The 25,402-nt window shown below is 50.8% G+C and overlaps 1 protein-coding gene across 1 annotated transcript in view; it reads right to left on the bottom strand.

The window, feature by feature from the left end:
* The window catches only part of NR5A1 (nuclear receptor subfamily 5 group A member 1), a 34,286-nt gene extending 9,867 nt beyond the window's left edge, over window positions 1-24,419 (bottom strand). Inside the window, exons 1-4 of the mRNA XM_033137691.1 lie at window positions 24,398-24,419; window positions 24,219-24,328; window positions 18,440-18,581; window positions 12,598-13,301 (exon numbers count right to left, since the gene is read on the bottom strand). Of these exons, the coding sequence (XP_032993582.1) occupies window positions 12,598-13,301; window positions 18,440-18,581; window positions 24,219-24,320 (948 nt within the window). The 5' untranslated portion in view covers window positions 24,321-24,328; window positions 24,398-24,419. The remainder of the gene's footprint in view (window positions 1-12,597; window positions 13,302-18,439; window positions 18,582-24,218; window positions 24,329-24,397) is intronic.
* Window positions 24,420-25,402: the final 983 nt, after the last annotated feature.

Here is a 25,402-nt window from a genome sequence, read left to right as displayed (position 1 = left end):
GAGGGAGGGAGGAAGCGCAATGGATTCTTCCAGCCTCCCTCCCTTTTCCTCAAGCTCCAGGGGCAGTTTGGGGGGCCAGCTCAGCAAGGCAAACGAAAACCAGCCCCCCCCCCAACAAGAGCACAATGGCACCTGGCTGCCACTCTTATCTGAGAGTCCCTTTCCCGGGCCAGGCAATCTCGGCAAAAGTGTCTCGCCGTCCGCATCCCACCAGGGAAGGAAAAAGCGCCCCGTTGTTTGGACGCACAAAAGGCCAGTGTCTCCCGTTGTGGATACATTTGGCGCTGGATACAGAGTGCGTCCTCCTCCGGCGCGAAGGAATGCAGGGGTGGAAAGAACCGGCTTTTGGGCAAAGCTGCCCGGTGCTAAGACGGGAGTTTCCGCACCTTCACAACCAGGAAGGATGCAGATGGGCGTTGCTAAATCCACAGCTGCTTTGTAGAGGTTTGGGGGAACCTTCAAGGAGAATCATTAATAATAATAATAATAATAATAATAATAATAATCTTACAACACAACATGGCTAGAGCGGACATAGAAAGGGAAATCTAGGCCTGCCAATCGGATCTCGCAGTTTCCCCTAGGCTGGGATAGACTTCCTCTGTGTAACCAGAGATGGGTGTGGTCTCACCTGGGCAGGTAAGACAAAACCACAGGGGCGAGACTCCATCTTTCTCTCTTTCGGACCACGCTCTGAAGGAAGGAGCAGCACCGAGAGACCCCAAAGGAACGGTTTCCCCTTACGGAGCAGTCTCCCGAGGAAATGTGACTTTCGCCAAGTTTAAGTCTGCCGTCCAGTTGCGAACAGATGATTTCTCGCGATCTTTTGTAGACGACGGCGTACTGTTTTATTCCGAGACGGATTAACGGGGGAAACACCGGGGCATTTATTACAGAGGTTTTACCGAACCTGAGCAAGCTATCCGCTGTGTGTGCGTGTGTTTAAAAGGGGGGGCGAGAAATCTGCTAATTTCTGGGACTTGTAAAAGCAGGTTGGAATACAGGTGGAACTCGAAAAATCAGAATATCTGGGGAAAGTCCATTGATGGAAGCAATTGTTTTCATTAGCTACTGGAGATGAATACAGGCAAAACTCGAAAAATTAGAATATCTGGGGAAAGTCCATTGATGGAAGCAATTGTTTTCATTAGCTACTGGAGATGAATACAGGTGAAACTCGAAAAATTAGAATATCTGGGGAAAGTCCATTGATGGAAGCAATTGTTTCATTAGCTACTGGAGATGAATATAAGAGACAGAATCATAGAATCATAGAATCCTAGAGTTGGAAGAGACCCCAAGGGCCATCCAATCCAACCCCCTGCCAAGCAGGAAACACCATCCAAGCATTCCTGACGGACAGCTGTCAAGCCTCCGCTTCAAGACCTCCAAAGAAGGAGACTCCGCGACACTCCTTGGCAGCATATCCAGCTTTTACTGCCAGGAAGTTCTTTCTAATGTTTCGGTGGAATCTTCTTTCTTGGAGTTTGAATCCATTGCCCCATGTCCGCTTCTCCGGAGCAGCAGAAAACAACCTTTCTCCCTCCTCTATATGACATCCTTTGATATATTTGAACATGGCTATCATATCCTCCCTTAACCTTCTCTTCTCCAGGCTAAACATACCCAGCTCCCTAAGCCGTTCCTCATAAGTCATCGTTTCCAGGCCTTGGACCATTTTGGTTGCCCTCTTCTGGACACGTTCCAGCTTGTCCGTATCCTTCTTGAACTGGGGTGCCCAGAACTGGACACAGTCTTCCAGGTGAGGTCTGACCAGAGCGGAATACAGTGGTACTATTACTTCCCTTGATCTAGACGCTATACTCCTATTGATGCAGCCCAGAATTGCGTTGGCTTTTTTAGCCGCTGCATCACACTGTTGACTCATGTCAAGTTTGTGGTCTACCAAGACTCCTCGATCTTTTTCCCATGTCCTGCTCTCAAGCCAGGTGTCACCCATCCTGTATTTGTGCCTTTCCTTTTTTTTTGCCCAAGTGTAGTACTTTGCATTTCTCCCTGTTAAAATTCATCTTGTTTGCTCTGGCCCAGTTCTCTAATCTTCATTTTGAAGTGTGATCCTGTCCTCTGGGGTATCAGCCACCCCTCCGAATTTGGCTAATGTAGTCCTCTGTTTTATGGTAACCTCGGTTCACCAAAGAGTCGGTTAGGAAAGGTGAGGGTTTCTCCACACCTCTGACCCACAAAAAATAATCGACAGCACCCCAAAAGAGGTATAATTCATGTGTGTGCATGTGTGTGCGTGCGCACATGAGCAGGGAAAGGAGAAGGGTTTTTTAATTGTCTTCGGAAACCTTCACAACAGCAGGACTGGCTCGAAGCTGACAATTAATTCCTCGGTAGTTACAGAAAGTGTCTTTTCCGCCGTCAAAGCTTCCCAAGAGGAATTAGGGTGGGGGGGGCCGAGAGAAACACCTACAAGCCCCGTGTCCCTCTGACCGGTGACCTTTGGCGCGCGGCTCTCCGACGCAAAGAGCGCCGGTCCCAAGTCGCTATTTTGAGGTGCGAATTGTTTCCAGGTCTGGCTTTGCGTAACGAGGGTGCGACAAAAATCCTAGAATCCTAGAGTTGGAAGAGACCCCAAGGGCCATCCAGTCCAACCCCCTGCCAAGCAGGAAACCCCATCCAAGCATTCCTGACGGACGGCTGTCAAGCCTCCGCTTCAAGACCTCCAAAGAAGGAGACTCCGCCACACTCCTTGGCAGCAAATCCCAGCTCTTACTCACAGGAAGTTCTTCCTAATGTTTCGGTGGAATCTCCTTTCTTGTAGTTTGAATCCATTGCCCCGTGTCCGCTTCTCTGGAGCAGCAGAAGACAACCTTTCTCCCTCCTCTAGATGACATCCTTTGATATATTTGAACATGGCTATCCTCTCGCCCCTTAACCTTCTCTTCTCCAGGCTAAACATACCCAGCTCCCTAAGCTCATACGGCATCGTTTCCAGGCCTTGGACCATTTTGGTTGCCCTCCTCTGGACACGTTCCAGCTTGTCCGTATCCTTCTTGAACTGGGGTGCCCAGAACTGGACACAGTCTTCCAGGTGAGGTCTGACCAGAGCGGAATACAGTGGTACTATTACTTCGCTTGATCTAGACGCTATACTCCTATTTATGCAGCCCAGAATTGCATTGGCTATTTTAGCCGCTGCATCACACTGTTGACTCATGTCAAGTTTGTGGTCTACCAAGACTCCTCGATCCTTTTCCCATGTCCTGCTCTCAAGCCAGGTGTCCCCCATCCTGTATTTGTGCCTTTCATTTTTTTGCCCAAGTGTAATACATTTTCCCATGTTCAAATTCATCTTGTTTGCTCTGGCCCAGTTCTCTAATCCGTGAAGGTCATTTTGAAGCGTGATCCTGTCCTCTGGGGGTATTAGCCACCCCTCCCAATTTGGTGTCACCTGCAAACTTCACCAGGATGCCCTCAAGCCCATCATCCAAGTCATTGATGAAGATGTTGAATAAGACTGGGCCCAAGACAGAACCTTGTGGCACCCCACTAGTCACTTCTCTCCCCAGCAAGCCTCCCATCACCGGGAGAAACCCATCTCGAGATAATTTATTAAATTATAGGTTGTCACCGGAGGAGGACAGAGCCGCCCAAATCCTGGACGAACCCGGGAGCAATCTATTCCACCTCTCCGGCCCAGACGCTCCATCCCCGCAAATCTTCCTTCCAGCCTTGACACATCTCATCTCGGCTCACTTAAGAGAGGGTATTTATGGGTCTCAGTTCTGACCTCTCCCCCCCACCGGCTCGCCCCACACCTCCTTCCATAAACAAGAAGCCGCCTCTGCCCAAATCTCCCCTGGACTGGCCGGCTATTAGTCTCGCCTCCCGAAGGCCAGCCGGGCCCGTAACTCTCCGTCGACTGACAGGTCAGGAACATCGGGACATTACTCTCTCCGGCAGATTGGCAGGCCAAGCTCTCGTTTGTCAAGAGCCGGACTGACAGAATTACTGGCCCTTAAACGAAACGATATATCTGGGAGGTTGAGTCCGGTTCCAATCTGGCCGCCCTGGGAGCGAGGGGGGGGGGTGGCGAGGGCGAGAGGGGAAGGATATTGCCCCGGGAACCGGTGTCAAGAGGCCAATTAACCCCTGGGAGCGAGAGGGATGTTTGGGAGGGCGGAGGATCCTGACACACTGGCACGGTCGCGGAGGACGGGTGGCGGCTGACGGGTTGAGGTTGAATCCCGACAAGACAGAAGGACGGCTTTTGGGGGGACAGGAGGCGGGCGGCAAACAAGGTGGATTTGAACAGGGGGAAATGTATTACACTTGGGCAAAAAGGCGTCCATTCAGTGGATTTGTAACTGGCTGGCTGACCGAACCCAAAGGGTGCTCATCGATGGCTCCTCTTCATCCTGGAAAGAAGTGACCGGTGGGGTGCCACAGGGTCTTGGGCCCAGTCTTATTCAACATCTTGATCAATGACTTGGATGATGGGCTTGAGGGCATCCTGATCAAGTTTGCAGATGGCACCAAATGGGGAGGGGTGGCTAATACCCCCAGAGGACAGGATCACACTTCAAAATGACCTTCACAGATTAGAGAACTGGGCCAAAAGCAAACAAGATGAATTTGAACGGGGAGAAATGTCAAGTACTACACTAGGGCAAAAAAAAACAGGAAAGGCACAAATACAGGATGGGGGACACCTGGCTTGAGAGCAGGAGATGGGAAAAGGATCGAGGAGTCTTGGTAGACCATCAACTTGACATGAGTCGACAGTGTGATGCAGCAGCTAAAAAAGCCAAGGCAATTCTGGGCTGCATTAATAGGAGTATAGCATCTAGATCAAGGGAAGTAATAGTACCACTGTATTCCTCTATGGTCAGACCTTAGCTGGAAGACTGTGTCCAGTTCTGGGCACCCCAGTTCAAAACGGATACGGACAAGCTGGAACGTGTCCAGAGGAGGGCAACCAAAATGGTCCAAGGCCTGGAAACGATGCCTGATGAGGAACGGCTTAGGGAACTGGGTATGTTTAGCCTGGAGAAGAGAAGCTTAAGGGGCGACAGGATAGCCATGTTCAAATATATCAAAGGATGTCATATGGAGGAGGGAGAAAGGTTGTTTTCTGCTGCTCCGGAGAAGCGGACACGGGGCAATGGATTCAAACTCCAAGAAAGAAGATTCCACCGGAACATTTGGAAGAACTTCCTGTGAGTAAGAGCTGGGATTTGCTGCCCAGGAGTGTGGCGGAGTCTCCTTCTTTGGAGGTCTTGAAGCGGAGGCTTGACAGCCGTCCGTCAGGAATGCTTGGATGGTGTTTCCTGCTTGGCAGGGGGCTGGACTGGATGGCCCTCGGGGTCTCTTCCGACTCTAGGATTCTAGGATTTACCTTTCACGTGGCTAGAGGTCGGCAGGGATGGGCGTTGTAGTCCGAGAACATCTGTAGGGAACGCTGTGCAGGGAGCAAAACTAGCAATTTCTATTTCTTCTTAGGGTTCAACGTCCTGCACACCCAGTTGTCGAAACTGAGGAGGAGGAGGAGAACATTGCCAGCCTGACATCCAGGCAGGCAATTAAACAACATCTTGTTTTCCTGATGGTCTTGGGGGCGGCTGGGGGAAGGGGACCGGTCCGCCGCGGTGACACCTGAAGCTTGTCAACCTCTTATTAACACCTTCAGTTTGCGAAAGCCTTGATTGTCATCTCCTGGGCCGGGTTTGTCCCTTCCCAATTGTCGAGGGGACACATCCAATCTTCACCGAATAATTGTGCCCTCCACAACTCTCCGCGCCAGCCCCACCCCCCCACCCCCGCCTTCCTGCGGTGACCGCATTCGTCTCAGAGGGACATGTGGACATGTTTCATTTGAGTGATCCAACCGATCCATTCTGAAGGAAATCAGCCCCGAGGGCTCACTGGAAGGACAGATCCTGAAGCTGAGGCTCCAAGACTTGGGCCACCTCGTCCTCTGTCGTCCCCTTCTCCTTGCGCCCTCCATCTTTCCCAACATCAGGGAGTCTTCTCTTCTCACGAGGTGGCCAAAGTTTGGGAGCCTCAGCTTCAGGATCTGTCTTTCCAGTGAGCACTCAAGGCCGATTTCAACCATCTTGTCCTCTGTCGTCCCCTTCTCCTTGCGCCCTCCATCTTTCCCAACATCAGGGAGTCTTCTCTTCACATGAGGTGGCCAAAGCCTTGGAGCCTCAGCTTCAGAATCTGTCCTTCCAGTGAGCCCTCAGGGCCGATTTCCTTCAGAATGGATCGGTTGGATCTCCTCGCAGTCCATGGGACTCTCGAGAGTCTCCTCCAGCGCCAGAATTCAATAGCACCCGTTCTTCGGTGATCAACCTTCTTGATGGTCCAGCTCTCAGTTCCATACATCACTACTGGGAAAACCATAGGTTTAAGGTCCATTTAGTTCAAGCTTCTTGCAGTCCATGGGACTCTCGAGAGTCTCCTCCAGCGCCATAATTCAAAAGCATCCATTCTTCGGCCATCAGCCTTCTCGATGGTCCAGCTCTCCCTTCCATGCATGGGATCAGAGATAGGGAAGTTTGTTGAACTACGTAAAGGACCGATTCGCACTTCTTGTTTGCCATATCTTTCTTTGTTATTCTGCATTGTTTGTCTCCTTGTGGCTAGCATTGACGTCCGTTGCGAAGCGCATTCCTGCGCTGGGGAGATTTCATCTCGGCACAAAGTCCAGATCAGGGATCCCGCCGAACGATTCCACCACCAACCCCCAACATGTTCCAGCCCCCGTTTCTGGGGAAGAGGCAGGGTTGTGTCTCCGAAGGCGGAAATTGTGGTGTCTACGTCTCAGTAAAGTCAGATTAGCAAGGGTTGGGAAACGACGTTTGTCCCAGAACGAGATTCGCCTTCCCGTCCATTCCCAGAGGATATGGGACTTGCAGGCAATGGCCGACAGATGCCCCTGGGAAGACCGCAAGCAGGGCATTTGCAGGGCTAGGGGGGGGTATTAGTGGTTAAACCACCGAGCCTGGGGCTGGCCGATTGGAAGGTCGGGGGTTCGAATCCCCGCGATGACGGGGCGAGCTGCCGTCGCTCGGTCCCTGCTCCTGCCCACCAAGCATTTATTCTCCAATTAATCCCCACAGTTAGGCTTGAACACTCTCGTAGGTTAGGGACAGAGAGAGAGAGAGAGAAACTGGCCCAATGTGTGCTTCATAGAATCAAGGAATGGTAGAGTTGGGAGGGACCCCCAGGGGTCATCCAGCCCAACCCCCTGCAATGCAGGAATCTCAACTAGATCATACAGGACAGACGGCCATCCAGCATCCACTTTTAAACTCTCCTAAGTTAGGGAGGGAGGGAGAGAGAGAGGGAGGGAGAGAGGGAGAAAGAAAGAAAGAGAGAGAGAGAGAGAGAGAGATAGGGAGATAGAGAGAGAGAGATGGAGAGAGAGAGAGAGAGAGAGAAAGAAACTGACCCAGTGTGTGCTTCATAGAATCAAGGAATTGTCCAGTTGGGAGGGACAGATGGCCATCCGGCATCCGCTTGAAAACTCTCCTAGGTTAGGGAAATAGAGATAGAGATAGAGATAGAGATAGATAGATAGAGACAGGGATAGGGATAGGGAGAGGGATAGGGAGAGGGAGAGAGAGAGAGAGAAGAGAGAGAGTGAGTAACTGGCCCAGTGTGTGCTTCATAGAATCAAGGAATTGTCCAGTTGGGAGGGACCCCCAGGGGTCATCCAGCCCAACCCCCTGCCATGCAGGAACCTCAACGAGATCAGGCAGATCTATTCAACTCCAGTCGCTAATGACAACCATTGCCGACATCAATGAAATTTCCCATGATGTTCTGATTTTTCGAGTTTCACCTGCAAATGAAAGTTTTTTTAATTGTTCCTACTTGTCGTTATTCCTTTGTAAGAAAATGTGAAATAACCTAAGACCATTTTTGCTCAGAGAGAACAACGCATGCGCACTCGCTGCACGCGCTCCGAGAGAAGCGGCTCTCCGGCTCAGAGAGAACAACGCATGCGCACTCGCTGCACGCGCTCCGAGAGAAGCGGCTCTCCGGCTCAGAGAGAACAACGCATGCGCACTCGCCGCACCTGCCAGCAAGCCGCGCAGTGGCGGCGAACCTACAGCACGCGCGCCTAAGTGGGCACGCGCAGCCCTCGCTGTGGGCGCACGCGCGCCATCGCCCCGCCCTGACCAATCAAAACGCGACCGAACCCCAGGGGGCGGGCTGTTGGAAACGAGCGGTGCAATCGGAACGCGCCTTACCTCAGAGAGCCGTTTCCCCCTCCTCCAATAGAGTCTCGCCTTTCCTCCCGCCGCAGCCAATCAGAGTGCCCCGCCGGGGGGAGGCTCGCTATCCTGTCAGGGAGGTTTAACGCGCGCGCTTTTCCCTCACGGCCTCCTCCTCTTTCCCCTTCCTTCCTTCCTTCCTTCCCACCCGCTTCCCTTTTTTTTTTTTCTTTTTCTCTCTCCGCCATTCGTCCCCGTCGCCCCTTCTCCTCCGCCTCGACAGCCGGTAGGCAAGCCGGGGAAGGAGCGGCCGCCTGGCGGAAGGGACACTCCGTCCCTCCCTTCCAGCCGCACACCAGCCCGGCACCGTGGACGAGAAGACGGTCGAGAAGTGCTGAAAGGCAACTATTTATTTTTGAAAATATTATATACATAAAAGTGCATTATACATAAGTTCCCCCCCCCAAAAAAAAACCCCTCAACGACTCTCCCTCATGATCCCCCCCCCCGGCATTGGCGCTTTCTGACAAACCATTGGGTTTCACAGCTGTCAATTTCGGATAGGGAAAGAAGGGATTGGTCGCATGGCGGTGGTGGGCGGAGCCAGAAGCGAAAGTGGGCGGGGCAGCGAGAAAGGCGGGCGTGGTGCAGTATAATTAATAATAATAATAATTAATAATAATAATAATAATAATAATGATAATAAATAATAATAATTAATTAATTAATAATAATAATAATCATAATAATCATAATAATCATAATAATAATAATAATAATCATAATATTCATAATAATCATAATAAATAATAATAATAATAATAATCATAATAATAAATAAATAAATTATTATTATTATTATTATTATTATTATTATTATTATTATTATTATTATTATTATTTGTACCCCGCCCATCTGGCTGGATTTCCCCAGCCACTCTGGGCGGCTTCCAACAGAAATCAAATACAAAAATATCAAACATTAAAAACTTCCCTAAAAAGGGCTGCCTTTAATAAAAAAATTTATTTATACCCCGCCCTTCCCAGCCGCTAACATCAATTCAAATCACAGCAAAAAAAAACATTAAAACGATCCATTTAAAATGCAAATTTGAAAATTCAATTAAAAGTGCAGGTCTCGATTTGAAAAGAACCCACCAATAAAAGATGAAGCATCGATATTAAAGAGGATATTGAGACTGACAGGGTGCCTGGTTCGGATCCCCGCTCAGTCGTCGAGCTCGCTGCTGGGTGGCCTTCTTGGTAGGAAATGGCGAACGTAGCTTCTCCTTGAGATCCCCAAACACCTTGGGCAAGGAATACCGTTCGCTTCAAATTCGTCCCCGGGGATAAAAGCCTGTGTAAAATCGGCACCTAGTCCACGGGTGGGACACTTTGACCATGTTTTTTGGTATTCACACATGTGTAACAATGTAAATATACATAAAAATTAACAGCCAAAATTTAAGCTATGTTCTTAATAAGATGCTGAACATTTTACTAATGTTTTGTTATTTTTATGGATATTTTTTGACAATTTTATTAAATGTTAAAAGGGTTGTCACGGGTGGGACAAGAAAAGGACGTGGGGCTTGAGATAAGTTTGATTTATGGGAGGTGACTCAATGATAAACTCATTATATCTGTTTAAATCAATGTTCATTGGTTACGGCTATGCAATCAGGAATTAAGTTTAAGAAATTTAATGATACAAAATTAAGGGAAAAATGCTGTCACGGGTGGGACAATCATCAGAAAACGTTTAACTTGAACACTACGTGGGTGGACTTTTGAAAAGAAGGTCCATCAAATAAACTTCTTTTGTCTTTAGCTTTTAAAAAAAATGGTTAGACTGCACGTTTGGAATCTTCCTCACCAAAGTCCAGCGCTCATCTAGCATTGTTATCAGGCTCATTTTTCACGGAATGGCCCACATATAGGGGTTCGTGTAATTCCGCATGCACCTGTAGAGCATAGCTGTCAAGTTTCGGATTTGAAAATAAGGGATCAGCAGTCTCCCCTATCCCGGGGACGGTCACATGTCAGTGGTGGGCGGAGCCAGAAGCGGAAGTGGGCGGGGCAGCAATGTCAACTCCAAGCGGGCTCGGGTTCGGAGCGGAGCAAAGAGGAGGGCGGCCATGTGCTCCGCGCGACGGAGCCCCATCGTCTTCTCGTCCGATCCCATCAAAACAGGACAGGAAGCAGCAGCTGCTCAAAGGCAGCCAGGATCCGCCCGCCGGCTAACCCTATTGGCCGGCTGAGGGGCTCGGCGGCAACGGATAGGGGCTGATGCAGGGGGAGGAATACACCCCCCTGTAAGCGCGGGAAACGGCTCCCACTTGCTTTGAGGGCCGAGGCTTTTCTCTCCAAGTAGGCGAGGTCTTCCCCCCCAGTCCCTGGCCAGCAGGGGAGGAGCTGCTTCCATTAAAAACGGGAAATTTAAGGGAAATAAAAAAATAAGGGAGAGCAGCGGGAAACTGCTTGAAATAAGGGAGAATCCCGGGGGAAACGGGATACTTGACAGCACTGCTGTAGAGAGATCTGGATGCTTTTGCAATTTTCCCCTCCCTTTCTGGCACGGTGCGTGCATGTGTATCTAGTTGCACAAACTAGGGTGCCTCACTATCCGATTCTACAGAGGCGTCGTTGAACCTGTTCTCTGTAATTCTATAACAGCTCGGTACGGTACAGCCTCCAAGAGAGGCAAGGAAAGGCTCCGACGAGCTGTAAGAATTGCAGAAAGGGCAATTGGTGTTAGCTTGCCTTCAGTAGAGACAATTTATGCTACCCGAGTTAGGAAGGAAGCAGAGAGAATTGTAGCAGATCCTTAGCATCCCGGTCATCATCTGCTTGATTGACTTCCATCGGGACGTCGCTACAGGACTTCATATACAAAATCGGCCAGGCACAAGAATAGTTTTTTCCCCTGTGCCATTAAATTGTTAAATTCGTAGTTGTATAGCTTAAGGGGAGGTAAAATATGGGTGGGGTCTCTTTGCTTCTTTGTATTGTGAGAGGAACAGCGTCTGTATGTTTACATTGCAATGTAGCCGAAACAAATTCCAAGTATGTTGGGAAATGTACTTGGCCAAGAATAAATTATTCCTATAATAAATTATTCCTATCCGGCTACGCACCCTCCTCCCGGCCTCCTTCCAGCACCCACCTCATTGCTCCGAAGTCTCCCGAGTGGGAGCAAGAAAGAAGAGGAGGAGGAGGAGGAGGAGGCGGCGGCGGGTGGGGAGCACGGGTGCCCCTTCGGTGCAAAAGATGTGGGGCCAATTTGGCACATGGAGGATGTCCCCTCCGTCTCCCCTCCGTCCCTCCCTCACCCTTGCAAGCTTGCACCGTGCACACACACGCACCTCTCCGCCCCCGAACCCATCTCTGCCCCGGATCTTCGGGGGAGGGGGAATAACAAAGCGGCAGACGTTACCATGGCCGAGCCTCAGATCAGCTGGGCGTGCAGGCGGGCAGCTCAGCCCACCCGGCAGTAAGGGCGGCCGCGATTGAAGGAGGCGGGATGAGGGAGAGGAGGGAGGGAGAGAGAGGGAGGCAGGCACTCTGTCTCTAAAAGGTTCGCCACCACTGGCCCTAGCCGGTTTCGAAGCGGCCGTCGCAAAAACAGAAGTTCCCTTCTGTTTTTCATGTTCCGTTGGACGCGGAGGCCCGGATCCAAGAGCCTTCTGGCGCTTGCCTGGCTGCCGGAAGCCAAGCGACAGGGAACGGGCACAGGGCCTTCTCGGTGGTGGCGCCCTCCCACCAGATGTCCAAGAGGAAAACAACTACCCGGCTTTTAGAAGACATCCGAAGGCAGCCTGGTTGCATTTTAATGTTCTGTTGGAAGACGCCCAGAGTGGCTGGGGAAACCCAGCCAGATGGGCGGGATATTTATAAATAATAATAATAATAATAATAATAATAATAATAATAATAAGTGTTGGTGCTGACCTTGAAAACCCTAAACGGCTTAATAGACTATTGCATTTTAATATTCTGTTGGAAGCTGCCCAGAGTGGCTGGGGAAACCTAGCCAGATGGACAGGATATTTATTATTATTATTAATAATAATAATAATAATAATAATAATAATAATAGTGTTGGTGCTGACCTTGGAAGCCCTAAACGGCTTAATACACTATTGCTTAATAGACTATTGCATTTTAATATTCTGTTGGAAGCTTCCCAGAGTGGCTGGGGAAACCCAGCCAGATGGGCAGGATATTTAATAATAATAATAATAATAATATTCAAAGTGTTGGTGCTGACCTTGAAAGCCTCAATAGTCTTAATAGACTATTGCTTAATAGACTATTGCATTTTAATATTCTGTTGGAGTATAAATTTATTATTATTATTATTATTATTATTATTATTATTATTATTGCCCTGCCCCCCACTCACCTCCAGCTCCTTGAAGAAGACGCAGCCTCGCGCCCACTCCACAATGGCGAAGAGGGTCTGATCCGCCATCTTGCACATGAGGCCGAAGGCGCTGAGCTTGTCGTGCCGGCCCTTGCTCTGCTCCTCCTGCAGGCAGGCCAGGATGCGGCCCTTGACCTGCGCCTCGTCGGGCTCCTGCTGAAGCAGCTTGAGGATCACGTCGGGCATGTCAGCCCCCGGGGCCGGCGAGCTCCCTCCGGCGTAGACCTCCGGGTAGGGGTAGGCCGGCGCCGCCTCGTTGGGATGGGTGGCGTACGGGTCCGGGAACTCGGACTTGATGGCCCGGCTGGTGAATGCCGGATAGTGGTATCCGCCGGGGAGTGGGCCGGGAGCCGAGGGCACCGGGACGGCCAGGGCCCCGTAGGAGCCGCGCTCGTAGTCGACGGGCGTCATGGCGGCCGAGCTGCTGATCCCGCCGCTGATCCCGGGCGGCGCCACTCCCTTCGCCACGCCGGGCTGGTGGTGGTGGTGGTGGCTCAGGCCGTGGAGCGAGGCCGACAGACCGCCATACTCGGCCTGCGCCGGGGACACGATGGCGGGCGGCGTCTCCAGTTTGAAGCTGTTGGCGCGGATCAAGGCCTTCTTCTGCTGCTTCATGGCCCGGTCGCGCTTGTACATGGGGCCAAACTTGTTCCGGCCGCCCCTCATGCGGTCGGCGCGCACAGCTGCAGGGAGGGAGGAGAAGAAGGGGAAAGGCATCAGATAAAATCCGACCAGGTGTGGGAATGCTCAGGGATGCAGGAGAGGAGATATTGTTCGATTATATCCTGTTCCAACTTTTGTTCACAAGTCCCACAATTTAGCAGAGTAACACTCCCCTTTGAAACTTACGCAGAGAAGGGTGCTGGGCCCATAACCCTTCGTGGGAATGTTCAGGGATGCAGGAGAGGGTATATTGTTTGATTACCGGTATATCCTATTCCAACTTGTGTCCACAAATTCCACCATTTAGCAGAGTAACATTCCCCTTTGAAACTAGCAAATCTTCCCCTGGCCGGTGAACCTAGGAGCCAAAGACCCAGCGTGTTCAATGCCAGTTATTTGGAAAGTTGAGGAAGAATCATAGAATCCTAGAGTTGGAAGAGACCCCAAGGGCCATCCAGTCCAACCCCCTGCCAAGCAGGAAACACCATCAAAGCATTCCTGACGGATGGCTGTCAAGCCTCCGCTTCAAGACCTCCAAAGAAGGAGACTCCACCACACTCCTTGGCAGCAAATTCCAGAACTGGACACAGTATTCCAGGTGAGGTCTGACCAGAGCGGAATACAGTGGTACTATTACTTCCCTCGATCTAGATGCTATACTCCTCTTGATGCAGCCCAGAATTGCATTGGCTTTTTTAGCCGCTGCATCACACTGTCGACTCATGTCAAGTTGATGGTCTACCAAGACTCCTCGATCCTTTTCACATGTACTGCTCTCAAGCCAGGTGTCCCCCATCCTGTATTTGTGCCTTTCATTTTTTTATTTTTTTTGCCCAAATGTAGTACTTTACATTTTCCCCTGTTAAAATTCATCTTGTTTGCTTTGGTCCATGGGGTCAAGAAGAGTCGGACACGACTGAACAAGGTGCTACTGGAAGGATTTTAAAAAAAATAAAATTATTTTGTTTGGACTGGGCAGGGCGAGGAAAGCATGATTCGAACCACCCAGTCATCTGCTGCGCAGACCTCCGGGTCGCACAGAGATAGGGCGCACTCCAAGGACCTCCGGAAAGCTAACATCTGAACACGTGCCTCCCTCCTTTTTCAGCCGATTCCAGCTTTTAATAGTAGCTCGGGCTTAGTAGACCCGCAGGGCGCTTTGGCCGAGGCGTTTTTTTTATCCGTGGGCAGAGGCAGCCGACTCCAGAGCCTTCCTTCCTTCCTCCTCGCTCCCGAGGAAATGGGGAGGCGAAGGCGCGTTCTGTGCCAAGAGACCCCGCCGCCGCCGCCGCGCCTCCTCCGACTCCCGGCTTGGTGGGAGTCGCTCTTGGCGGCTGCAAAACCTCTCCCTCTCTCCCCCACCTTCCCCTCTTCTCAGGGACTAGGGCAGGAGGAGGTAGGATCTCGGGCAAAGTTTCCTCTTTGGGAAACGGGGGGGGGGGAGAGGGAGAGCGCTCCCTTTCCAGCAGGGCGCGTTTCCAAGGCAGCTGCGCTTTTGGGAACGGCGACGGCAGCAGCGGCGGCTGGGGGAGGCGGCAGAGAAGCCACCTGCGCCGGCTTCTTTCACACGACCGGGGCGCATTCCTGCGCTCCGCTGGGGGGGGGGGGTGTCGTGGCAAAGAAGAAGAAGAAGAAGAAGAAGAAGAAGAAGAAGAAGAAGAAGAAGAAGAAGAAGAAGAAGAAGAAGAAGAAGAAGAAGAGCTAGCTTGGGGAAAGGGGCCTTTACGCCGACGACGCACACCCTCCCCGTCCCCCACGCTGCAAAACAAAATAAAAAATAAAAAAAATCCTTCCAGTAGCACCTCCGGAAAGGTAACATCTGAGCCAGGCCCTTGCAGAGTACTACACTTGGGCAAAAAAAAATGAAAGGCACAAATACAGGATGGGCGACACCTGGCTTGAGAGCAGAACATGTGAAAAGGATCGAGGAGTCTTGGTAGACCACAGACTTGACGTGAGTCAACAGCGTGGTGCAGCAGCTAAAAAAGCCAATGCAATTCTGGGCTGCGTCAATAGGAGTATAGCATCTAGATCGAGGGAAGTAATAGTACCACTGTATTCCGCTCTGGTCAGACCTCACCTGGAAGACTGTGTCCAGTTCTGGGCACCCCAGTTCAAGAAGGATACGGAGAAGCTGGAAGGTGTCCAGAGGAGGGCAACCAAAATGGTCCAAGGCCTGGAAACGATGCCTTGTGAGGAACGGCTTAGGGAGCTGGGTATGTTTAGCCTGGAGAAGAGAAGCTTAAGGGGTGATATGATAGCCATGTTCAAATATATCAAAGGATGTCATCTAGAGGAGGGAGAATGGTTGTTTTCTGCTGCTCGGGAGAAGCGGACACGGGGCAATGGATTCAAACTCCAAGAAAGAAGATTCCACCTAAACATCAGGAAGAACTTCCTGACAGTAAGAGCTGTTGGACAGTGGGATTTGCTGCCAAGGAGTGTGGTGGAGTCTCCTTCTTTGGAGGTCTTGAAGCGGAGGCTTGACAGCCATCTGTCAGGAATGCTTGGATGGTGTTTCCTGCTTGGCAGGGGGTTGGACTGGATGGCCCTTGGGGTCTCTTCCAACTCCATGATTCTAGGATTCTAGGATTCTAGGATTCTATGTCAAAACAAAATTTAAAATTTAAAAATCCTTCCAGTAGCACCTTAGAGAAAAATCCTTCCAATGCGCACCTCTTCAGATACACTGAAACAGAAGTCACCAAACCCTTATATATAGTGAGAGGGCGGGGTTACTGGTAGGTAGCCGTGTTGGTCTACCATAGTCAAAACAATAAAAAAAATAAAAAAAAATCCTTCCAGTAGCATCTTAGAGACCAACTCAGTTTGTTCTTGGTATGAGCTTTCGTGTGCATGCGCACTTCCCCAGACCAAGAACAAACTTAGTTGGTCTTTAAGGTGCTACTCTCTCTATGGTGCTGGAGGAGACTCTTGAGAGTCCCATGGACTGCAAAAAGATTAAACCTCTCCATTCTGAAGGAAATCAGCCCTGACATCCTGAAGTTGAGTCTGCAGTACTTTGGCCACCTCATGAGAAGAGAAGACTCCCTGGAAAAGACCCTGATGTTGGGAAAGATGGAGGGCACAAGGAGAAGGGGACGACAGAGGACGAGATGGTTGAAATCAGCCCTGAGTGCTCACTGGAAGGACAGATCCTGAAGCTGAGGTTCCAAGACTTGGGCCACCTCATGAGAAGAGAAGACTCTCTGGGAAAGACCCTGATGTTGGGAAAGATGGAGGGCACAAGGAGAAGGGGACGACAGAGGACAAGATGGTTGGACAGGGAGCTGCCAACATGAGTCTGACCAAACTGCGGGAGGCAGGGGAAGACAGGAGAGCCTGGCGTGTTCTGGTCCATGAGAAGAGAAGACTCCCTGGAAAAGACCCTGATGTTGGGAAAGATGGAGGGCACAATGAGAAGGGGGCGACAGAGGACGAGATGGTTGGGCAGGGTTCTCGAAGCTACCAACATGAGTCTGACCCAACTGCGGGAGGCAGGGGAAGACAGGAGGGCCTGGCGCGCTCTGGTCCATGGGGTCACGAAGAGTCGGACGCGACGAAACGACAACAACTCATATGATCTCTCTCTGTGTTCATTTTGATCTTCTTTGAAACCCCACTTGGTTCCCGGAGAGGACACGTGTCCTTTCCGACCTAGACGATGCTGTGGAGCGAGTCTCCCCGCCCTCCCCCCCCCGCCCGACGCTCGCCCAGCGTCTCCTCCTCCTTTCCACCCCACGGAGGAATTTACTTTCGCTTTCTATGTCATTCAAAGCCTCCGGCCCCCATCCTGTGCTCCAGGCTGCTTCAAGCTGCAGGCAGCCCCCCCCCCCCCGCTCTCCGAGAAACAAAATTAAAAAATAATTTTTAAAATCCCTTCCCATAGCACCTCAGAGACCAGCTCAGTTTGTTCTTGGTGCGAACTTCCGTGTGCATGCGCACTTCTTCAGATACACTGAAACAGAAGTCGCCAGACCCTTATATATAGCGAGACAGTGGGGAAGGGTATTACTCAGAAGGGCGGTGGGGATGGGGGACTGGCTGATGGGTGTGGAAAACCTGTTGACGGCCTGTTGCTGTTGTTCAGTCGTTCAGTCGTGTCCGACTCTTCGTGACCCCATGCACCAGAGCACGCCAGGCACCCCCATCCTCCACTGCCTCCCGCAGTTTGGCCAAACTCATGCCAGTCGCTTCGAGAACCCTCATACCAAGGACAAACTGAGTCGGTCTCTGAAGAAGTGCGCATGCACACGAAAGCTCCTACCAAGAACAAACTGAGTTGCTACTGGAAGGGTTTTTTTAATTTTTAATTTTGTTTTGACTATGGCTGACCAACACGGCTCCCTACCTGTAACTGTACCGTTATGTATAGCCTAGCTAATAGTATGGTGATTTTGAGGCATGTTATCACTAAAGCTCTGACTGAATGACTTTTTGCAACCTATTCGATGTCCCTAGGTGAATGTATGACTATAAAGCAGGGGTCAGCAACCTTTTTCAGCCGGGGGCCGGTCCACTGTCCCTCAAACCATGTGGTAGGCCGGACTATATTTTGAAGGGGGGGGGGGAGAACGAATTCCTATGCCCCGCAAATAACCCAGAGATGCATTTGAAATAAAAGCACACATTCTGCTCATGTCAAAACACCAGGCAGGCCCCGCAAATAAGCCAGAGATGCATTTGAAACAAAATCACACATTCTGCTCATGTGAAAACACCAGGCAGGCCCTGCAAATAACCCAGAGATGCATTTGAAATAAAAGGACACTTTCTACTCATGTAAAAACACCAGGCAGGCCCCACAAATAACCCAGAGATGCATTTGAAATAAAAGGACACGTTCTACTCATGTCAAAACACCAGGCAGGCCCCGCAAATAACCCAGAGATGCATTTGAAATGAAAGCACACGTTCTACTCATGTCGAAACACGCTGATTCCCGGGATGTCCGCGGGCCAGATTGAGAAGGCGGTTGGGCCACATCTGGCACAAGGGCCTTAGGTTGCCTACCCCTGCTATAAAGAATGTTAATTTATTTATTAAAAAAGGATCCCACCCTCTTGGAAGAAGGCACTTTCTCGTCAGCGCCTACCTTCTGCGTTGCAAAGTCTCACCCCCCCCAACCACCCGCCAAGACCGTTCCCACGTGCGTCACCTTCAAGTTTCATCCCCACCGCGAGGCACTTCTGGAACCGGCAGTAGGGGCACCTCTTTCGCTGCGTCTTGTCGATCTTACAATTCTGGCTCTCCGTACAGGTGTAGTGTTTGTTGTTCTGAACCGTTCTCTTGAAGAAGCCCTAAGGGAAAGAAGCGTGAGATTTTTTGATATTTTTTTTTTAAACCCAAACTTTGTTAATTTTCACGCAGTTACAAAGAGCCAATAAAGAAGGCTTAGAAAACGTATCGGATAAATCCAACAAATCAGATACAAATAAAATCAGCATTCAGAATAAATTCTACAATTCCCCGTTATCCCTTTGCCCACTCCCTTCCCCCATCCCCTTGCTTCTCAAGCTGGATTTTGAAGGGGCAGAGGAACCAGAGAGCAAATTGCGAACATGCGCTGGATTCAGGGCCAGTGCTAGGGTTTTTTGCGCCCGAGGCGAGGTCACCTTCTGGTGCCCCCCCCCTCACCCAGGAAGGGTGAGAGAGAGAGAAGGAAGGAAGGAAGAAGGAAGGAAGGAAGGAAGGAAGGAAGGAAGGAAGGAAGGAAGGAAGGAAGGAAGGAGGGTGATAGAGAGAGAGAAGGAAGGAAGGGAGAGAGAGAGGGAGGGAGGGAGAAGGAAGGAAGGAAGGAAGGAAGGAAGGAAGGAAGGAAGGAAGGAAGGAAGGGGTGAGTGAGAGAGAGAGAGAAGGAAGGAAGGAAGGGTGAGAGAGAGAGAGAGAAGGAAGGAAGGAAGGGTGATGAGAGAGAGAGAGAGAGAAGGAAGGAAGGGAGAGAGAGAGAGAGAGTGAGTGAGAGAGAGAAGGAAGGAAGGGGGAGAGGGAGAGAGAGAAGGAAGGAAGGAAGGAAGGAAGGAAGGAAGGAAGGAAGGAAGGAAGGAAGGGGGAGAGAGAGGCTTGACAGCAGTCCGTCAGGAATGCTTTGATGGTGTTTCCTGCTTGGCAGGGGGTTGGATTGGATGGCCCTTGGGGTCTCTTCCAACTCTAGTAAAAGACCCTGATGTTGGGAAAGATGGTGGGCACAAGGTCCCTGGAAAAGACCCTGATGTCGGGAAAGATGGAGGGCACAAGGAGAAGAGGAAGACAGAGGACAAGATGGCCTCCTCATGAGAAGAGAAGACTCCCTGGAAAAGACCCTGATGTCGGGAAAGATGGAGGGCACAAGGAGAAGAGGAAGACAGAGGACAAGATGGTTGGACAGTGTTCTCGAAGCGACTGGCATGAGTTTGGCCAAACTGCAGGAGGCAGTGAAGGATAGGCGTGCCTGGCGTGCTCTGGTCCATGGGGTCACGAAAAGTCGGACACGACTGAACGACTGAACAACAACAACCACTCTTCTTTGTTTATCTGCATACCTGTACATGTAATTTTCCTCCTCCTTTCCTTCTCATTTATTTGAGCCATTAAATATCTGCAAAGAGACCAGCTTTTCCTACAGTATAATCTTTGAACCAAGCTCAAAGCGGGACAGTTTCAAGGAGTCCGGAAGGGCGAAGAATTCCCCACAATCCTCGCCTCGAAAGCCCAAAGCAGCTGTCACTTGCGAGTAATAATAATAATAATAATAATAATAATAATAATAATAATAATAATAATAATAATAATTTATTTATACCCTGCCCAAGGACGCGGGTGGCGCTATGGGCTCCACAAATAACCCAGAGATGCATTTGAAATAAAAGGACACATTCTACTTATATAAAAACACGCTGATTCCCGGACCGTCTGCGGGCCAGAATCAGAAGGCGATTGGGCCGCATCCGGCCCCCAGGGCCTTAGTTTGGGGACCCCTGGGCTAGAGTCTCTCACAGGACCTAACTGGCACCCTCCCCCCGCAAAGCACTCAGGGCCTTCTCGGTGGTGGCACCCGCCCTGCGGAACGCCCTCCCACCAGATGTCCAAGAGAAAAACAACTACCCGGTTTTCAGAAGACATCTGAAGGCAGCCCTGTTTCGGGAAGCTTTGAATGTTGAATAGATTCTTGTATTTTCACATTCTGTTGGAAGCCGCCCTGAGTGGCTGGGAAAAGCCAGCCAGATGGGCAGAGTATAAAAAATTATTATTATTATTATTATTATTATTATTATTATTATTATTAGGGCCTCACCACAAATGTGACCCACATACCCCAGTAGAGACATGCTGGTAAACTGAGGCTTCATTCTCTGGGCCTCTCTCTCTCTCCCCCCCCCACCTTCCTCCGTTCCCCCCCCCCCATTAAGGTGGGAATCTCAAAACAACCGTCTCCAAACCAGCAAGCAAGCAAGCAAAAACCCCTTTAGAGAAAGGGTGGAAGGAAAACAGAAAGAAGGAAAACAGAGGAATGTTCCCCCCACCCCACCCCGGCAAATAAAACAATCCACCAAGCGGGAAAAAATGACTATATATAAGGGTCTGGCGGCTTCTGTTTCAGTGTACCTGAAGAAGTGCGCACGCACACGAAAGCTCATTCCAAGGACAAACTGAGTTGGTCTGCTAAGATGCTACTGGAAGGATTTATTTTATTTTATTTTATTATTTTGTTTAGACATTTCTGAAGGCAGTCGTGTTTAGGGAAGCTTTTCATGTTCGACGGATCATTGTGATTTAATGTTTTGTTGGAAGCGGCCCGGAGTGGCTGGTGAAGCCCAGCCAGATGGGCGGGGTATAAATATATTATTATTATTATTATTATTATTATTATTATTATTATTATTATTATTATTATTATTATTTTCCACTGCGGCAGGCAGTGGAAGACAGGAGGGCCTGGCGTGCTCTGGTCCATCGGGTCATGAAGATTCGGATGCGACTAAACAACAACAACATTATTATTATTATTATTATTATTATTATTATTATTTAAAGGGATGCCGATGCTGGGTGTTATCATCCGGCCGCAGGGGGGTTGGAGGGCGATATTCAATATTCGCCTCACCCCGCCCCCGCCCCACCCTAATTTCTCCCTAACCCTTCTCGCACCCTCCACTCGCAAAGCCGTTCCTGGAGAGGAGGGACGGAGCGGGCCGCCACTGGGTCTGATCCTGAGCTTCACCAGGCCTTTTTTCACAGAGCGGCCGATCCGAGGGCAGAACTCCGGGTCTCCCTTCGGTTCGATTCCCCTCGATTAACAGGGGGGGGGGAAGGCGCGCAGGATCTTCGCGCGTCTTCGGCGCAGCCATATATTTCCCCGCGCGTAAAAATCTACAAGGCGCTTTCTTGGGAAATCGTGGCCATCGCATCCACGCGCTGGCTGCTCACCGGAAAACGTCCCCAGATCCCCAACCGATCCCCTCGGCTCAGTTCCCCGTAGGCTCTAGAGAATATTAACTGCGAAGACTTGCGCTTCCCCCCAAAGAAAGAATCTTCTCCTTTGAATCGGAAACCCAGAAAAGGGATGCGTTTTCCGGGACGCATTTCCCGACGCACTCGCCCTCAGAATCGGTCGGTTTCATTTATCCCGGAAGCGTTTTATTCAGTCTCAGATCCGATTTCCAAACGATTCCTACCGAAAAGAGATTTAGGGACGGGAAAAGGCCCCGGGACAGACTTTGGGAACCTGAAGGGAAGTCGGCATCAAATCGGCGTTACGCGCGATTTTGGGGCGACGGGTCAACGGACTCCTCCAAAACTCGCCGCCACCCGTAAAATCGGGGTTCGAGGAGAAGGGGTAAACATTCGCAATCCGCCCTCTAAAATATCACAAATGATCGACAACCAAAAAAAAAAAAACCCCAAAAGAACTGAGGGCCGTATTGTGGCTTGTTCCCTGTTTAGGAAAGCTTTTAATGTTCGATGGATTATTGTCTTTTAAAATTTGTTGGAAGCCGCCCGGAGTGCCTGGGGAAGCCCAGCCAGATAGGCGGGGTATCAATAAATTATTATTATTATTATTATTATTATTATTATTATTATTATTATTCAGGGCAACCGTTGAGATGTGCCCGAGAAAATTAAGATGAGTGAAGCTTCTACAGGTCGAAATATGTACCGGGGTTTTCAACAGAATATGGGAAAGGTTCTGGAACTACTGTTCTGAAGCGCCGCTGGCTAATCCAGAGTTGGCGTTTAAGAAAAATACGTTTAACAATAATTTTGGAGCTATTTTAACCAACATAATCATTTGCGTTTATGTTGCTGATATGGCTTCATTTTAAGGATTAATTTTAATCATAATACGACTGAAGCAGTCGTCGCTATTTCATAGAACAACGAAGCAGTGATAGCGAGAATAATTCAAATTTTGTTTGCATTCTTTTCTTTTCGATCCCGTTCTCACCGTTTCGCTCTGCAAATATCTGTCAACCCCATTCCCTAGCCGGGAGGTGAACCTCTTTTAAATACGCACGTCCACCAGCGTCACGTATTAAAATACGCCACCATAATTTTCTGCGCCGACGGCTGTTTTAGCGCGCTGCAGTTAAGACGCCCAGGGCGAGATCCAATTTTCGATGCGGTATTTATTTATGATGATTAGTTATCCCAGTAGTGAGAGCTGGACCATCAAGAAGACTGATCGCCCAAGAATGGATGCTGGAGGAGACTCTTGAGAGTCCCACGGACTGCGAGAAGATCAAACCTCTCCATTCTGAAGGAAATCAGCCCTGAGGGCTCACTGGAAGGACAGATCCTGAAGCTGAGGCTCCAAGACTTGGGCCACCTCAGGAGAAGAGAAGACTCCCTGGAAAGGACCCCGCCCGATGTTGGGAAAGATGGAGGGCACAAGGAGAAGGGGACGACGGAGGACGAGATGGCCACCTCATGAGAAGAGAAAATTCCCTGGAAAGGACCCTGATGTCGGGAAAGATGGAGGGCACAAGGAGAAGGGGACCATAGAGGAGATGGCCACCTCATGAGAAGAGAAGACTCCCTGGAAAGGACCCTGATGTCGCGAAAGATGGAGGGCACAAGGAGAAGGGGACGATAGAGGAGGAGATGGCCACCTCATGAGAAGAGAAGACTCCCTGGAAAAGACCCTGATGTTGGGAAAGATGGAGGGCACAAGGAGAAGGGGACTACAGAGGACGAGATGGTTGGACAGGGTTCTGGAAGCTACCAACATGAGTCTGACCCATCTGCGGGAGGCAGAGGAAGACAGGAGGGCCTGGCGCGCTCTGGTCCATGGGGTCACGGAAGAGTGGGACACCACTAAACAACAAGAAGAAAAAGGAGCAATCGATTCGAATCTAAAAAGCCAGCGCTTCCTTTTTCTCGATCTCGATTAAGAAGTTCGATATTCAGGCCTTAGGAAATGACTGGAAGAATGAATGGGAACTTTCACTATTACGCCGACCGTGGGGAATCGTGTTTTCGCCTCGATGGACCTTAAATGAAGAAGTGTGCACGCACGCACGCGAAAGAACAAACCGCGCTTGCCTCTAAGGTGCTACTGGAAGGAATTATTTCATTTTTATTTTGTTTCCATCCGGGATTATTATTCAGGCGGCGGCCGGAGCGGAGAGCTAGGCAGTTCATTGGGGGACGGTGTTGCGTTTTGATGCTCTGCTTCGTATTCCATAGTCAAAACAAAATAATTTTTTTTAAAAAAAATTCCAAAACTATTCCATACTTCCTCATAGTAATCCCACACGACCACCACAGAAGGGGGAACCTAATTTTTATTTTAGGAGGCTGCCGCCCTGAAACATTTTATTTGGGGGGAGGTCCACATTTGGGGACCCCTGCTCTCCAACCTCTGCCCTCTCTCCTCCCTAAAACCGCTAAGCCCTTTTCTCGGCTGCGCAAGGCTCCCTCGACGGACGGACAGACAGACGGACGGAGGGCCTCTTTACCTTGCAACTTTCGCAGGTCAGCAGCCCGTAATGGTAGCCGGAGACTTTATCCCCGCAGACCGGGCACAGCTCGTCCAAATCGTCGTCGTAGGAGTAATCCATCGCCTCCTCTGGAGAAAGGAGGAGAGGCGTCGCGGGCAGCGTCGGAGCCTTTAATCGGCGGCGATGGCGGCACCGACGGGCAAGGGATGGAAGGCCGTTTTTTATAGCTCCGGGTGGAGGCTGCGCCCGCCCGGTCTCCTCCGCCGCCTCTTGAGGTGTGTGGGGGGGACCTGGGGGGGGGGCGCGGGAGTCAGAAGCGCCCAGCCGGGGAAAGGAGAGCGCCGGTGAGGAGTGAGTGGAGAGTTAAGAGTGGAGACTTGAGGCTCCGTTATCCCCGCGGGGTGGGGCGACGCGTGTCAGAACCCCCCCCCCAGCCACCCGCCCAACGGGGGGTGGGGGGGGGCGGGCAGCGCTCCTCCCCACCGCTGATCTCCGCTGGCCCCACCTCCTCGCCCAGCCCCAAAGCGACACGTCCCGCCGTCCTTCACCGGACTGGCTTTTTCCAGCGACTTGCGGCTCCGACGGGGCGCAAGCAACTGCGACGCAGGAGGGAATGGAGGAGGACTGGGACAAGGGGACTTGGGGGGCTGGTTTCCCCCCCCAAAAAAAAACCCCGCCACGGGACTCCCCAATCCCCCCCCCTTCCCTAGCAAAGCTCTCCCCCCCCCCCACAGCTAGGGCGCCGGTCCTGCGCCGTTTCCACCGCCCCACTCCAGATTGGAGCGACCGAAAAACTCGGGAAAACATGGGGCGGGGGGGGGGAGGCAATGGGGTGGGGGGGGCATTCAGCGGCCTTCTCCTCTTGGGGTTTGTTTTCTCTCTCCCTGGGTGGGTGGGTGCGCGCGCGTGACGTCGGCCGGGCCTCCCCAGAGGCGCGCTTGGCAATCCTCACGCGGACAGCCCCGGGGAGGGCTTGGGCAGCGGCGCAAAGCGCAAAGCGCGCAGCCCGATGCGCAGCCGGGCCGCTTTTCGCCTGCGCCTGGGAGACTTCCTGGATTTCAAGGGAGTCCGGGAAGCGAGGGGAAAGGACACCAAGTTAGTCACTGCTGCTTAATTTGAGAGGAGGGGAGATTACACACACACACACACCTCTCCAAAAACTGTAATTCATTCTTTCGGAGGGAATTGATAAAACGTTTCGG

The sequence above is a fragment of the Lacerta agilis genome, chromosome Z (assembly GCF_009819535.1).
Source record: "Lacerta agilis isolate rLacAgi1 chromosome Z, rLacAgi1.pri, whole genome shotgun sequence".
NCBI lineage: Eukaryota > Metazoa > Chordata > Lepidosauria > Squamata > Lacertidae > Lacerta > Lacerta agilis.
This window is presented reverse-complemented; position numbering and strand designations above follow the sequence as displayed.